This window comes from Eptatretus burgeri, chromosome 4, assembly GCF_056783735.1.
Source record: "Eptatretus burgeri isolate ZD-2024b chromosome 4, Ebu_testis_v1, whole genome shotgun sequence".
Lineage (NCBI taxonomy): Eukaryota > Metazoa > Chordata > Myxini > Myxiniformes > Myxinidae > Eptatretus > Eptatretus burgeri.
Window position 1 is genome coordinate 51568759 of NC_140964.1, and position 15704 is coordinate 51584462.

Below are 15704 nucleotides of genomic sequence, written 5' to 3' on the forward strand. Positions count from 1 at the left end.
CACATATGCAATTATGATGGCATAAAAAATCACACGCATTCCTCATGAGGAGTACTTGGTATGTGCCAAGTTTCAATTTTTTCCTTGGTGCGATTTCAGAGATGCAGAGGTCCAAAGTTTTTCCATTTTTCCAATATGGCTGCCACACCACGTGACCTATGACATCCTAATTATCATTACACTATTCTACATGAGTAGTCACACCAATGTTGAAAATTTTGTCTCAATCCGACAAGCGGTTGCGGAGAAAAACACGAATGTTCTGTGCAGACAAACAAACAAACAGACCCAAATGCAATCAATACCCTCTCCTTTGGCGAGGGTAAAAATGGGCCAACTAAGCATGTTTACAAAAAGGCCCAAGTCATGCAAGACAACAAATTGGGATTGACTAAGGAAGTGAATAAAACTGGTTTGAAAGTGCATAAGCGTTATAAAAGAGACAGCTGGCTGAGTCTAGCTTGGCTCATTTTCCGTCACAAGACCAAACCTGACCATATCTTGGAAAGTTTTGCAGGTGGACTTTGACATTTATAAAAAAATACAAAACAGAAATCTACACCCATTGGACATATTAACCCAGCTGCACATACAGACTCCTAGTTTTATAACACTAGTCAATAATTAGTGATTGCAGTGAGTGTAAGGGTGGAGTTAAGGGCAGCTGGGGATGTTCAAAAATGCATTCACTTTTGGGAAGTTATAAAAGTGAGAATTAGAGGGAGAAGATAACAAAGGTTGTTTCCAGTATTTTTTTTCAAAACAGCAACATATTGAAATATCCACTTCTTCATCAGCAGTTCAGTAGGCAGCAACAATGAACTGCACTCCATTGGAAACTGTAAGCGATGGAAATATCTACTTGACCTTTATCTACATTCGAGCTGCTATATCTTTGTTGGCCATTGCTGTAAACTCTCTGTTATTGGCTACTCTGCTTCGCTCCATTGTGCAACATAACATCGGAAACTCTTTGACGCGAGAGCTGAGGCCCGATGATGGAGGCTCAACACTTTTCAAGGTCAACATGTTGATATTTAATGTGGCCTTGGCAGATCTCCTTTTCATGCTCTTGGTGTTCGTTTGGGAGATGTACGTGTTGAACAAGTACAAAGTTTCCATTCCTGTTGGTACTCTTCTCCCAGCTGATGGATTCGACATCTACATCGCCTGCGCGGTCATGGTCAGCATGTTAGTCAGCAGTCTTCTCCTACTAGTGCTAAGACCCTGCTCTTTTAGGGTACATGACTTGAAGGGGCAAGTGTGTCTTACCGTGCTGAGTGCTTGGGCGATAGCCATTGTTGTTGGCTTTGTTCTGCAGCTCATCATATACTATACAGACAGGGATAATAACTCGCATGGCTGTGCAGTCTGGTACATTATAATCCATGACATAGCCCTGAGCACGCCAGTCGTGACCTGCATCCTAGCACTCTGTGCAATGTCTCATTGTCAAAATTGCAGCACAAATCCAAAACTCAGCCTTGCCTTTGGTCTTGTATCAACGTATATCTGCTGCTGGTTTCCTTACGTGACATACCATTGGCTGACTGCTCAACATATAAGGGGGAACACGCGGCTCGATTCAAGCTTGCCGAATCTAGCCTTGATGCATGAAGTCACCTGGACGTTGTTTGTCTTCAAAAGTTTTGTGACGCCATTTATCTGTGCTGGCACCAACGGCGGTGTTCGTTGCCTCTGCCGATGTAGAATATGCCCGCTGCAGCCGATTCCACATGGTGAACCTATCCTGATCACATCCAGAGAGCAACATGGTTCCAACTGGACATGCACGGATAGTGATGACCTACTGCCAGAAATCGAGTGGGACTCTCAGGGCATGAATGAAGCAAAGGTTGTTTACTGTGGTGCAGACAGAACAACCAGGTGGGATGGCGAGATAATCGAGCTCAAGACGAGACGTGAGCTGTTGAAATTGGTGAGCAACGTATTGTGATTTATCGGATTTATTTGTTTAAAGACCGGATGCATGATGCCAAGTCACAAAAGGCCTAAACTTCTTCGGATTAATTGACCTTTTCTGTATTTGTTTGGTGTGAAGTAAAATGTGCACGATGTGGCGGGGCATGTTCCATACGGTTGGTGGCCTTCGATTGGTTCATTATACTTAACATTATCCACTTTAAATTATCTGGTGTGCCGTCACAAGAAGAACTTTTGGTGCGGACTTTGAGGATACTAAACATACAACAATGATCTAGGAGGTTGTACGCTGTACGGGGTTAGGGGCGGGGGAGTGTGGTGAAACGTATCATCCCGAAAGGATCTTGCTCCACCTATCCTGCCAGGGATGTGTTGTCCGGCCATACTTGCTTCAAGGTAACGTTCAGTAAATATTCCCATTGTAGAATCTCTATCCTGGTGTAGTGGTAACTCATTGTTATCGGAGTGGCAGGATCATAAGCTCAGGCTGTAACTTGGTTAAATTCCCAGAGGAATTTGATCAAAGTAACAACGTCTTGTGAAAAGCTGTGAATAGGTCGGGGGGAAGGAGGTGGGTTTCTGCATTGTGGAGTGTCTTTTGAAATGTACACATTTTATGGTGTATTTTCCAAGAGGAACACATTATGTGAACTACCCTGTTCTTTAGACACAGGGTAGTTCACATGTGACTGGACCACCCTACATCAGTGGAATACATCCTTGTTGCCATGGAGACCTCATGCAGAGAACTTAATGGTATATTTCTAAATTTGTCAGTGTTGAAAACAAACAGGTTAGTTCACTGAGATTATTGTATTGGACGTTATCAATATAATGTATGAACATGAAAACAAAACAAAGTGACATTGAACAGCACTCGAAAAAGCACTTACCTCCACCATGCTGAACAGTTTACATCTTGTATCCCACTGATAGGTCGTATCTGGATCTAGACCTGAACCAAAAATCTAATCAGCTAGTTCTTGTCACCTACCCAACACATCCACCAAGTTTTGTCATAATCGTTCCACAACTTTTTGAGAAATCGTGCTATACGGTACGTTGTTTTTGGCACTCTCTCTCAATGGTGAAGAATCACTTAAAAATTCAAGTATCCAGATCCAGATCTTCACCAAAATCTGATCAATTCATTCTTGTTACACACCCAAACCTCTCCACCAAATTTCGTCTGAATCCATCCACCATTTTTGAGATATCCGAGACATAGACAGACAGACAGACAGACAGACAGGGGTGAAAAATATAACCTCGTCCTCCTTCGGTGACAAAGGTAATTACGAGATTAACTCACTAAGTGAGAAGTCCCTGGCTTTAAGTCAAAGTCCCAAGCATACAATGGAGGTTGGAGGGTTTGTGTTTTTTTGGAGGTTGGAGGTTTTCACACACCACTTATTCCCTCTGCTCATTCAAGCCCAACCACATCACACTCGTTCTTCCAGAAACCCGTGCCTTCTTCCCCTTTAAAATCAACTCTGCAAACGCACCTTCATTCCTTCACATCCCCTTTATTCTCATCTCTGGAACAAAATCCCTGAATCTGTTTATTTGTGCCTTTTCTCTCCAGGATTTGAACAAACAATTGCCTCTTCATGTTATCTCCCAGGCCCAACCCTATGTTTTTCTATTGCATGTTTAATATATGTGCTGTTGTAACCCCCATATAGTTTTGTTACCCTTTTCTGTACATTATATTTGCTTGTAGGGGTAATAAGACATACTGGACCCCTGTTCAATCACTGACCCCTTTCTCCCCTTTCAAACAGTGTGCTTTCATACTTGTTCTTCTCGAACCAGGCAACTGGAATGGCCGGCTTTGTACATGGTCAGGAGCTCAAGGTTGGCTGCAGCTTGATTTAGCTTCTTTTGCAATTTCGCTTCTTTTGCAATTTAGAAAATGCAAAAGAAATTTCATGACTTTTGGCAAATCCCAAATGAGCACCAAATGAGCACCATTGTCTGCACAACTCGCTTTGTGGATTTGGTTTTGGCGGCATGACACACTTTGTGGATTTGGTTTTGTCTGCATGACTAATTTTGTGTGTTTGCTTTTGTCTGCACAACTCGCTTTGTGGATTTAGTTTTGTCGGTACAACACACTTTGTGGATTTGGTTTTTTTTCCACATGATTCACTTTGTGGATTTGGTTTTTTTTTTCCACACCACTCACTTTGTGGATTTGGTTTTGGCGGCGTGACACACTGTGTGGATTTTTTTTTTCCCACACGACTCACTTTGTGGATTTGGTTTTGTCGGCATGACTCACTTTGTGGATTTGTTTTTGTCCGCACGACTCACTTTGTGGATTTGGTTTTGTCCGCACGACTCACTTTGTGGATTTGGTTTTGTCGGCACGACTCATGTTGTGGATTTGGTTTTATCCGCACGACTCACAATGTGGATTTGGTTTTGGCCGCACGACTCACTTTGTGGATTTGGTTTTGTCCTCACGACTAACTTTGTGGATTTGGTTTTGTCCTCACGACTAACTTTGTGGATTTGGTTTTGTCGGCACGACTCACGTTGTGGATTTGGTTTTATCCGCACGACTCACAATGTGGATTTGGTTTTGTCTGCATGACTAACTTTGTGTGTTTGCTTTTGTTTGCACAACTCGCTTTGTGGATTTGGTTTTGTCTGCATGACTAACTTTGTGTGTTTGCTTTTGTTTGCACAACTCGCTTTGTGGATTTGGTTTTGTCGGCACAACTCACTTTGTGGATTTGTTTTTGTCCGCATGACTCGCTTTGTGGATTTGTTTTTGTCCGCAAGACTCACTTTGTGGATTTGGTTTTGTCCGCACGACTCCCTTTGTGGATTTGTTTTTGTCCGCATGACTCGCTTTGTGGATTTGTTTTAGTCCGCAAGACTCACTTTGTGGATTTGGTTTTGTCCACACGACTCACTTTGTGGATTTGTTTTTGTCCACACGACTCACTTTGTGGATTTGGTTTTTTTCCACATGACTCACTTTGTGCATTTGTTGTTTTCCCTCACGACTCACTTTGTGGATTTGGTTTTGTCCGCACGACTCACTTTGTGGATTTGTTTTTGTCCACACGACTCACTTTGTGGATTTGGTTTTTTTCCACATGACTCACTTTGTGCATTTGTTTTTTTTCCCTCACGACTCACTTTGTGGATTTGGTTTTGTCCGCACGACTCACTTTGTGGATTTGGTTTTGTCCGCACGACTCACTTTGTGGATTTGGTTTTGTCTGCACGACTCACTTTGTGGATTTGGTTTTGTCCACACGAGTCACTTTGTGGATTTGGTTTTGTCCGCACAACTCACTTTGTGGATTTGATTTTTCCCCGTTGAGATGCTAATGCAGCATTTCCCATTTTTGAGTCTCTTTGCAGTTTTTCATTTCCCCGTTTAAGTTCTCCTCTCCTATGGCATGCAGAATGTGCTCATGCGGTTTTGTGTTGGACTCGAGGATGAGATCTTGTAAACCAGTCTTCAAAGTGCTTCTTGTGTGACAGTTCGTGTTTACTTGCATGGATAAACCAATATAGCAAATTTGGTGATCCAACTTACAGCCATGTTGAGATATCCTAAGGGACCTATTCTATGCATTTGACTTTCATCTTTAACCCTTTGATATCAAATTAGTCGTTTTGTCCGAGCATATGAATACAAACTCCGATATCAGCTTTGGTAAACATATCTCAATTGTGTCTTAACTTTTCATGACCTTCCTTTTCTCTTTTTCGTTCTTCCAGTTGTCGGTGTATATTTACTGATATTTTCTTTTATATATTTAACTTGTCCTCTTTGCAATCATTGGGTCTATATTCGTTGCTGTTTGGATTTCATGTGTAACATGTTGTATTCACACTCAATCTTGGAAATATTTTGCAAGATGAGGTAGAGATACTATTTCTGGCTTCTTATCTTTATGTTTGTGTACAAATTGGGTTTATAGTCATCGAATGAACTTTTCAAGTACTCAGCTAATCCAATAGTTATCACTCTGTACACTTGGTTGAGCTTCAATTATCATTCGGAACATGTGCAAACATGTAATTCATAAGTTTCTTTTTCTACCCAAAGCCAATTTCATAGAGGATCAAAATGATGAAAAAATAATTTTTGAGGGTTATTTTCTATACATGATCGAGGCTCGTGGATAAGCAAGAACAGAATGGAAAAGGGGGAAATACCAACAGCAGAGTAGAATTGCGAGTAAGATCAAGGAGAAGGTGAGAAGGATCAAGCACACAGGGGAGGACCAAGCTGTACCCAGGCTGAAACACAGCAAGAAACAGAAAAGGAACAAACCAACCAACCAACAACTAACAAACGAAAAGGGGTGAGGGAGTGGGCGAAAAATCACAATAACCTGGAAGAAGGGGAGTGCTTGGGAATGGGGTCATTTGGAGTGGAGATCATGAGCGCTGGATAAATGCAATGGAAACCTGGTGTTGGCTTAGCAGTTAGGGTGGTGGCTTGGGATCCTAGGGCCCTGAATTAACACCAAGGGGTTGACAGCCTGTCATCCTTCCGGGTTCGGCGAAATGAGGACCAGTGTAGCAGCCAAAAGGCTGCACACGAAGGGAAGGGGTATTGATGGATTTCTTAAATCTGGTGTTGGTGTGGGGCAGACATGATGGGCCGAATGGCCTCCTCCTGTGCAAAATTTTCTTGCAATTCCTTGTAATGAGTATGGATGGGGAATAACCCGAGGTCGTGGTGAACAGCTGTCTTGAAGCGTTGGAAAGTAGAATGGGACTGAACAAACTGGTGAAGTTGGTTTCACAGGCAAGATAAAAGAGGAACAAATGAGGAGATGAGCCTGCTTTTGAAAGACAGGAAAGTGCAGAATGGAAGAAGCAGAAATTTGATGGGTATATAAACCTGACCTGTAAGAAAAGTAGGGATATGGTAGATAAGTGGCCATTCTAAAGATCAAGAATCTAAATGGGAGACTACGTAGGATGCCAGTGGGCTGCAATCTTTCAGCAATGGAAGAAGGAACACGATTGGACGGTCACGGGAAGGTGATGGCAAAGAGGGGAGTAGAGAGAAGGTGAGGGAATGCAGGTGAGTAAAAAGCCTGGAGTTTTAAAGGATGACGACCTTCGAGGGAGTTGCTGGATAAATGCGTCCACCTTGGAATAGCTGGGGATAGGTGGATGCAACTGAAAGTGTTCGAGTTAGGGGAGCAATACTGGATGAAACAGTAGAACACTAAAAGACCACTAAACAGTCTATGGTAAGAAAGCTCTCATATATAGTGATGCTTCAAATAACAAAGCATAATTGTTTTTGCAATATAAACTGCAAATCATATGCAGGAGTTATTTTTGTTTGTTTGTTAAATTATACATCCCTCAGTTGGCAATGTGCTCCACTCTGAGCTGTCTCTGCCTGGATTATATTACCCAGTGCAATCATTTTATATGAAAAGTACCATAATTAATTTGATGCCATTATGGGACAGTGCATCATGGAGATAACAGCACTTAAGTAGTGGTCATTGCACGTCTTAATAGTAGTGGTTGCCAATTGTCATGTCCTACAAGTGAATCATCAAAGGAGGTACTGTAGCATGGCTGGGAGGCAATTACACTCCCCTCTGCAAATCCCTTTAGTAATGCGGTGAACTTTTTTTGGCTTGGGGAAAAGGTTTCGTGGTTTAATAACATATAACGAGCAGTATCTCATCAGTATTATTCTACCACCAGCGAACTGTTCGGTTGTACATCAGTTACAGTTAAGCTAATGTTTCCTATTGTTTCAACTGCCTGGGAGAATGCAGACTGAGAAGAATTGATGCTGATCAATTTCAAATCGACATCTTCAAGTGTTTCAGCGCTACTGTATCTATCTGAGTATGGCAAGGATTGCGGTTGCTTCCCCTTTGGACATCTCCATGGCTCTATTCAGAGAAACCAGCTATTCACTGCACCTTTTTCCAAATCATCTCTGGGTCTCAAGCTCTCAATGTCCGTCTAATTGCATCTCTCCCCACAAAGAGGGTGAAATGGGCAACTGTGGTTGAGGCAGACCTTTTTACCTATCTATCCTAAAATAACCCTCCCAGCCCATTCTCTGACATGTAGAAATCTTGAAAATGCACACCGAGTTTAACTGCTGTATTATCTAACGTCTTCCACTTTTGTGTCCCCTGTCATTCTGCTTGTTGTTTATATAGTAGGCTGATTATTTAGATATTTGTGTTTTAGTTCAAGATTTTGTTTTTTATTGTCATGATGCCAGCAATTTTCTGGAAAACCCAAGAGTGCAATTGTGCGATGATCATCAGCATAAGCCTAACATGTGAACCAAGCTTAGATCAGACTGCTCCTGCAGTGGGCCTGTGCCCCTGGTTTGAGGTGCATTGCTGCTGGGCACACACTCTTGCTTGATCACCCATTGTTGGTGTGCCCCTGGTAGATATTCATCTTCAGCGGTGGTGTAGGCATTTGATGCCTCTGAGGGTTGGAATGCTGCAAAGTTTATGAGGGACTCTGTGGACCAGGGTCTTAACAGACTCTTAAAATGCATTCATTTGGACTCAGTGAAAAGTTTTTAAAACTCCAGAACCTTCACTCCCCCAACTTTCGTAAACACGTGGAAGCCTCTTTATATTCGTCAACGTATCAGTTGCAGATGGTGCTGCAGAAGAAAAACTCATTTTTGCAAAATGGCACAAATGGGTTCCATCTTTATTCCCCTCCATGCTTTCTGTACTTGTGTATCTAGTGTATGTACTGTGATTTTGCATCAAATTTAGGAACATACCATAACTAAATGTTTAGATGATAGATTCCTGAATTGCAAATGTTATTTCAATCAAACCATGCACACTGAATGATGCCTTGCTGTGTAGATGTGCAAATTAACTTAGCATCTCACTTCAAGTTTGCAGCATTGAGCTTTGTGCTGTATTTGTTCTCCTACCATCCTACCATTTGTGGGGACCTACCATCTCACATGTTTACTCCACTTGGAGCTCTCACAGCAATCAGATAGTTTATTGAAAGCGAATGTCCAGACCAGCACTCTTGAACCAAATGCTAATTTATTATTGCACCGAAAGCCCATGTGATTGAGATTTGAAAAAACAAGGATTTGCTTCCTTTGAGATGCGAAGACCTTGGCAATATTAATAATTTATTCCAAAGTGACACAACTGGACGGTCTTATCAAATAAAATCGTTTGGTGTGGATGGGCAGTTGTGTAAAATTGCGTTGCATCGCGTCTGGTCCTGTTGGACTGATTTAACATGTTTGATCTTGATTGGTCACATTTGGTATTCATCGTTGGTGTAGACACCCTCACGATGTGACAAGATGAATGTGCTGCCGCTGAGTCAGAGAGTAGCACTTCCTAATGCCTTCTTCCTCAACCAAATGGCAAATTTGTGGACTGAAGAATGTGAGGATGATTCAGCTATGGCAGGAAACCCTACTTTGTATGATATCACAATCCAAACTTATACAATATGCAAACCGTATCATTAAAATGAAGGTCTTCATGCCGCAGAAAGTACTGCTGGATCTGAAGCTTCCTTCTTCTTCCAGCAAAATTTTGCCATTGTCATTTCATTCTTGTCCTATAACTGTACTTTTGCCACATGTCAGAGACCAATCATTGCTTGCTTTCCTGGTTGTCACAGCAGAACCCACGTCGACCAGTCTTTTGGCAATGCTTGGTGTGGCCCCTGGCAACTTTCCACGATTTCCTATGACCACACAGTTAGATCATATTGGAAGAAATAGGTTGGTGTGGCCTAGGCCTAACTCTGGGTTGACCTGGGAATTTCAGCTTGTCATTATGTAACATCAAGTGATTCAGTTCTTGGTTACAGAGGATGGCACGGAGACAAGCATTGATGACATGGAAGGCATAGCTAGCTTGCAGCAATTTGAAGTGAAACAAAGTCAAAATTTCAACAACTACAAATTAATACATCCAATCATTATGGATTTTTTTTTTAATCTTTACATCCTTGACTAACACAAACAAGAAAAAGAGCAATCAGAGATTGCAGACCCTCGCCAGGACTTGTTTTGTGTGGTGTATTTTGTGTTCTGATGCATGACATAATTAATAAGAAACATAATTAGAACTGCCACTTTATAACTGCTGGCAATGATGACAGAGTACTAAAATGTCCCGCTTTTATCAGACACCTGACCCTTATCCAATTGAATTTAGAATGGGATTAAATTGAATAATAATTCAATTGCATAATAATAAATTTAGTTTATTATTATTCAATTAAATTTATACTGAGGTTAACATAAATTAAATTCAAATCAAATAGGAGACTAAATAGGTACAGTCCTGCATTGGAGTAATCAGAAGGAACCCAAAAAAAGCAAAAAGCAAAAATGAAGTCATGAGAAGGAACCTGGATAGGATTTGCATTTCAGCCGCTACTCCGCTTCCTTCAAACCCATCCAGGCACAGCCAAGTGAGCCTTAATCAAAAACAAAACAACAAAAAATAAAAAAAAACCCATATCAAAATAATTAAATAATTCTGGCTGCTAGAACATGTGTCTGATCTGGTTGAAATATAAAACACATATGCTCCATCATCAACAGATCATAATTGTGAAGTTTCACATTGATTTATTTCAGTGGTTCAAGAGAAAGAATTTTAAAAAGATTTTCACTCAATCCAATATAGCTGCCAGACCAAGTGACATAAATTATTTATGAATACCCTGGTATCCCAAAAGCCTGGGAACATATGTGTGAAGTTCCCCTCGAGCTAACAGCTGTTCTGGAGAATATTTATTATAGGTTTTAGGATAAATCCAATATGGCTACCAAACCATGTGACCAATGACATCATATGTGTGAACCTTTTGTCCCTCATGGACAGGCCGTCATAGGTGTAAAGTTTAGCCTCAATCTGTTCAGCCAATTCAAAGAAGATTTTTGAAGGTTTTTTTTTAAACAATATATCTGCCAAATCTCGTGACCGATGACATCATAATTTTTTTTCTGTGGACCATTTTATCCCTAGATGACCATCAAAAATTTTTATACTGATCAGATGTAGCGTTCTACATATGCAATTATGACAAAATGAAGGCACCTATATGACATCATCAAAAAATCACACTTATTTCCATGACGAGTACTTGCCACGTGCCAAGCTTCAATTTTTTTCCTTGGTGTGGTTTCAGAGATAGAGGACCAAAGTGTTTCCGTTTTTTCCAACATGGCTGCCACATCACGTGACCTATGACATAATAATCAATAAAACACTGCATGAGTACTTGCACCGATGGTGAAAAATTCATCTCAATCCGACAAGCGGTTGTGGAAAAAACACTAAAGTTCAGTGTGGACAAACAGACAAACAAACAAGACAAGAAAAAGACGTCGTGCAGAGCACGATACTTCCACAATTCACCCCCTCCTCTCCAAAGGTTTCCATGGATATGTCAGATTATCCATTTCATTAAGAGCAAAATTAACAATCTTAATCAAAGCTCAGGTCAAACGGATGAAAATTTATTATTTTTCAGATTGAAATTGATGTTTTCAGAAGTTTGACCTTGAGTTGACTATTGACCTCTTCACCTCAAAAATAATTGGTTTTCCAATTCAATAATGCATTGTGCAATTGCTGTTTAATTTTCAAGTTAATTGGATGAAAAATGACTTTTGGAAATTTGACCTCAAGATGACCTTTGACCTTTGACCTCAATCAATACGCTTCTCAGTTGAGACTACCTCTACAATTTGGTGAAGTTTCGTGAAGATCGGTTTAAAAGTGACCTGTAGGAGATTGACAAACAAGCAAACAAATGACAGACAGACAGAATAACAAAATCGACTGACCAATATATTTGAAAAATCTTCGATTTTGCAAGTAACAAACAAACAAACGGACATAAATTCAATACCCTCTCCTTCGGTGAGGGTAATGAGCAATAAATGCAACTTCAGTGAAATTTCCGATATTATCTCTGGAGACAGATTCATTCTGACTTGTGGTGCCATCCAATAACACGATTGGTTGCTCATTCTTTCGTTCATTTTTCAACAATCAATTTTTATTCCTGTTTGAAAGCATATACCTTTTTATAACGTTATTGTAGGTATACAACTAAAGAGCATTGTGCACTTCAGCATTGAATTATAAAAGCAAATAGTTTTCCCACTTGAAGGGAAAAGCTTCCTTACCAGCTTGAAAGCTCATGACCACAATACAAATATGCAACAGAAGCAATAATACAGAATGAATCACCCATGAGGCATGGAAAATGGGAGAAGACATCACCGCTATGATTTATGGAACAAAACACATCCGAACATGTAAACAAATATTTAAAAGCTTTTTTTTAAGCATCACACTCGCCTCTGACCTGTTGAGCCTGGTTTTGAATCCTGGCCCAGATGTAAGCTGTTGTTTTGCAGGCAGGGAGAGGTATCCATGTGTGTGCCATCCCTCGGATGAACATTAAACTGTATGTCCCATCTGCCAGCATTAGTTGATATAGGTTAAAGATCCCGCTGAATCCTTCGTGAAGAGTAGACGAGCTATCGCCGACACCTTGACCAAATCCCAAATTCCTGCTCTCACCTACTTAGTCGAACATAAGGTCCGGTCAACTGGTTGGTGAAGGACATGGATTAAATTTTCCCCAGCTGACCCCAATAGAAGGAGAGAATAACTGTGGCCATTAAAGAACAACTTCAAAGCACACATTTGTACCTTTCCTTCCCACGTACCAAAAAAGAAGAGGTTATGAGGCGGATGTTTGGTGGGAGAATGGGATGATCGAAGCTTGAATATCATGAGCCATAAGCCCACGGGCAAGAAGAGTTCCCCGAGTCAAAGAATGTGAAGCCACCCCGACACGTACCCTCAAGTCCAGCGTCTCCGCACGAAGACGAGCCAGTGCACGTTTCACACGAACAAGGGGAGCTGAGAGAAACACGGGAGACCAAATACAGGAAGTGAATTACAACTAAAAGAATCGAGTTCCAAGAAGTTTAACAATGCACTCATGATCTATGAGGTGAACATTTGGGTCCCAGTTCATGTGCAGTCAAACAAGTAAATGTGATTTCCCCATACCACCATCTGTCAAGCTGTTTCCATGTTCCTCCACATCTTGCTTCACCCTGTCCAACTCGTCACTAATCTGCGAGTGAGAGGTTGGTGGAACAGTTCATTGGAGGTTAAATATGAAAGGATGGAAAACATCACTCATTTTCTTATTCCCAGTTATTCAATGATCCACATGTACAAAACTAGAATAACACTGAAAATCTTCCTTCACTCCCATGCAAATTGTGGACTTTTGTTTTCCTTCTGGGTGTGGTAGTTTCAATTTTCCTAAGTTTACCTCCGACAAGTGCTTTTGAATTGCATGACTTGTCCATTTTAAACACTTTTTTTTATTTTTTTTCATGTCTAAAGGTCATGGAGGAGCTTGCACATCCATCACAAGCAAGACAAGGACATTAGGACACATCCATGTACTCTCACTTGAATTACAAGGGTATTTGTGTAGAGTACACCAATCAACACAGTATTGTTACGTTTGAGGGGGGGGGTATGCATTCAAAGGGTAATTAGGATGTTTAATTAGGTATGCCATGCTGTTCGAGTTTACCAGGATCTCGATGTAATAAGTAGCAATTCAGTGGTGATAAGTTGTCCAGTAAATGTTCATTTCTTCAAGGGGGAAATGATAATTGTCACGTAATTAGATAGGGACACGGGATAGGGTAAGGGTGTCTGCGTAAACCCCTTTTAGTAGTCCCTGGAGGCTGGCCGTGACGTCACAGGACAGGGCTGCGGATGGCTCCGCCCCGTGATCACGATTGGCGGAAGGCGACGGCGGTGGGCCAATAAAACGGCTCGATTGGAAGTGACGAGGACAGGAGGATAAAAAGGTTCTGTTCGGGGTCGAAAAGGAAGAAGAAGATCGGGACAAAAAGATCGTGTTTTTTTGGTGTGGAGGCTGTTGCGCGGGAAGCGTACTTGTTGTGCTGATTCGATCGTGTTCTTCATCGTGTCTTGGAGCCTTGCTGAGCCTCGTGCCTCACCTTGGTTGGCCCTGGGGTTCTGCTGACTCGGAGTACGGGGTCGAACGGCGGGCGGACCTGCCTCCCTCTCCTGCTCGCAATTTGGCGCCAGAACTGGTTCCCTGGCGGCTGTGAGCGGACTTGGGCCAGGACCAGGAGGTCGACAGCACCACGGTTTCTCCTGCCCCCCCCCCCCCTGACGAGAGCAAGGCCAGCTCGTCCGACGCTGATCCAGGGACAGTTGCGTCCACACCATGGTCCAGCCTGACCACCAGAAGTAGCTACGTTTTGTGTGTGTGTGTGTGTGTGTGTGTGTGTGTGTGTGTGTGTGTGTGTGTGTGTGTGTGTGTGTGTGTGTGTACTTGGCGCCTTAGAGGGTTTGAGATCTGTATATTCATTGGAATTGTCTGTGTTTTCCCCACGCCCGATCCCACACCATCCCGTCGATTCGCCCCGGATCCCTCTTCTTGCCGAGTCTTGTTATTTCTGGTTAATAATAAAAACAAATAAACATCATCAACTCAGTGAAAAGCGACTCGTGCCACCTTCCTCGTCCCGTTTGCGGTAGAGCGATTGGAACCGCCATCTTTGGGTTAAATAAATAAACCGCCTCCATCGTTTCGGCTCATTCTATGTTGGCGGGACTGTTCAAGTCCCGTGGACGTCACATTGGTGTCAGGGTGTTGGAAGTTCGAACCCCTCTAAATTATATTTGGTATCGGGAGAATATACCAAGATTAAAATCTCACCACGAATTGGAATATAAAACTACTGCAGAAAAGCGCGCGAGCGCGGGAAAATTTTGGCGGGATTTTTCAAATTTAAATTAATTGGCGGCAAACGGGACTTCTGCACCATGGCGGATGTGCAGATGTTTGAGGAGGAAGGCCACGTGTCTGGCAGCGAGTCGGGGGAAGAGGGGAGAGACGGGGGTAGGGTTGGAACCTCCCCCATTCCGAACGTGGACCGTGCTTCATTGCCCGTAATGGGGCCGGCAGCGCCGGAAACAGGCGCGATGTCGATCGCGCGATGTTGGGAGGGGAGGTTGGGGTCTTAGGCTTGAGTAGGGTGGGTGGGTGTTGAGAAGTCAGGGTGGGGGGGGGAGGAGTTGAGGACTTGGGGTTGACTGGGGAGGGGGGGTGAGAAGTTGGGGTTTGGGGGGGTGGGTTGATTTAATCAAGCAACATCTTGAGTGAGCTCGATAATAATAGATTTACATGAAATTAAACTGTTCTTTGCATAATACTGATGAACTTACATTTTAAATTACACAAAAATTCCACAGGTACCTGCTAGTATAGAATAGCCTGCAAAAACGAATGGTACCAATAAAACATTGATCACTCCACGAATACCTTGCTATATGCTCGGGATGCATTCCTGAAAAACAGGCGTATTGTGAATCAGCGTGTTGCAAAACGAGTTTTCCCATAATATTGTGTTGTGTTCCTGAAGGATGCCAAAACGTAAGATTGTATTTTCCAAAATATGAATTCTAAAGCGAGTTCTGTATTTATAAACTGAATAAATAATAATCGTAATGATAATTAAAAGTGTAAAGTAAAACGAAAATGAACAATTGTGGTCTTTTCCACCCTCAAAGCGTTTCAAAATGTCCAATTTAACTTGAAGAGAAGTGGTTCATTTCACTTTCTTGGGCTTCAACATTTCACACTTTTAAGCCCAAAACGTGGAGCACAAATGAAATGACAATGAAAAGTGTCAACTC

The 15704-nt window shown here is 42.0% G+C and overlaps 3 protein-coding genes across 13 annotated transcripts in view; 2 read left to right on the forward strand and 1 right to left on the reverse strand.

The window, feature by feature from the left end:
- The window catches only part of LOC147028049 (uncharacterized), a 250584-nt gene that overhangs the window by 64351 nt on the left and 170529 nt on the right, over positions 1-15704 (forward strand). The window lies entirely within an intron of this gene.
- LOC147028051 (uncharacterized) lies at positions 664-9501 on the forward strand. 5 transcript variants are annotated; one of them, XM_085878023.1, is made up of 4 exons: positions 684-841; positions 1056-1939; positions 3729-3801; positions 7721-9501. In XM_085878023.1, exons 2-4 carry the CDS (start codon positions 1067-1069, stop codon positions 7798-7800), a joined length of 1026 nt encoding a protein of 341 aa, XP_085734149.1. In that variant the 5' UTR covers positions 684-841; positions 1056-1066; the 3' UTR covers positions 7801-9501. The 5 variants fall into 5 exon arrangements, with proteins under 5 accessions (XP_085734145.1, XP_085734146.1, XP_085734148.1 ...); XM_085878019.1 differs by having other exon boundaries at positions 664-1939; XM_085878020.1 differs by having other exon boundaries at positions 664-1939; positions 7728-9501.
- Positions 9635-15704, reverse strand: part of IFT57 (intraflagellar transport 57) — a 62839-nt gene continuing 56769 nt past the window's right edge. For 5 of the 7 annotated variants that reach the window (XM_085878016.1, XM_085878012.1, XM_085878015.1 and 2 more), the window contains 2 exons: positions 13020-13086; positions 9635-12866 (listed from right to left, as the gene is read on the reverse strand). In XM_085878016.1, the coding sequence (XP_085734142.1) occupies positions 12685-12866; positions 13020-13086 (249 nt within the window). In that variant the 3' untranslated portion in view covers positions 9635-12684. The remainder of the gene's footprint in view (positions 12867-13019; positions 13087-15704) is intronic. The other 2 variants (XM_085878018.1, XM_085878017.1) reach the window with 2 other exon arrangements.

Coding starts and splice junctions, on each gene's coding strand:
- LOC147028051 (XM_085878019.1), top strand. CDS start 818: ATGAACTGCACTCCATTGGAAACTGTAAGCGATGGAAATATCTACTTG. Junction 1,940..3,728: donor GACGTGAGCTGTTGAAATTG/GTGAGCAACGTA, acceptor CCTTTCAAACAG/TGTGCTTTCATACTTGTTCT. Junction 3,802..7,720: donor TACATGGTCAGGAGCTCAAG/GTTGGCTGCAGC, acceptor ACTGCCTGGGAG/AATGCAGACTGAGAAGAATT.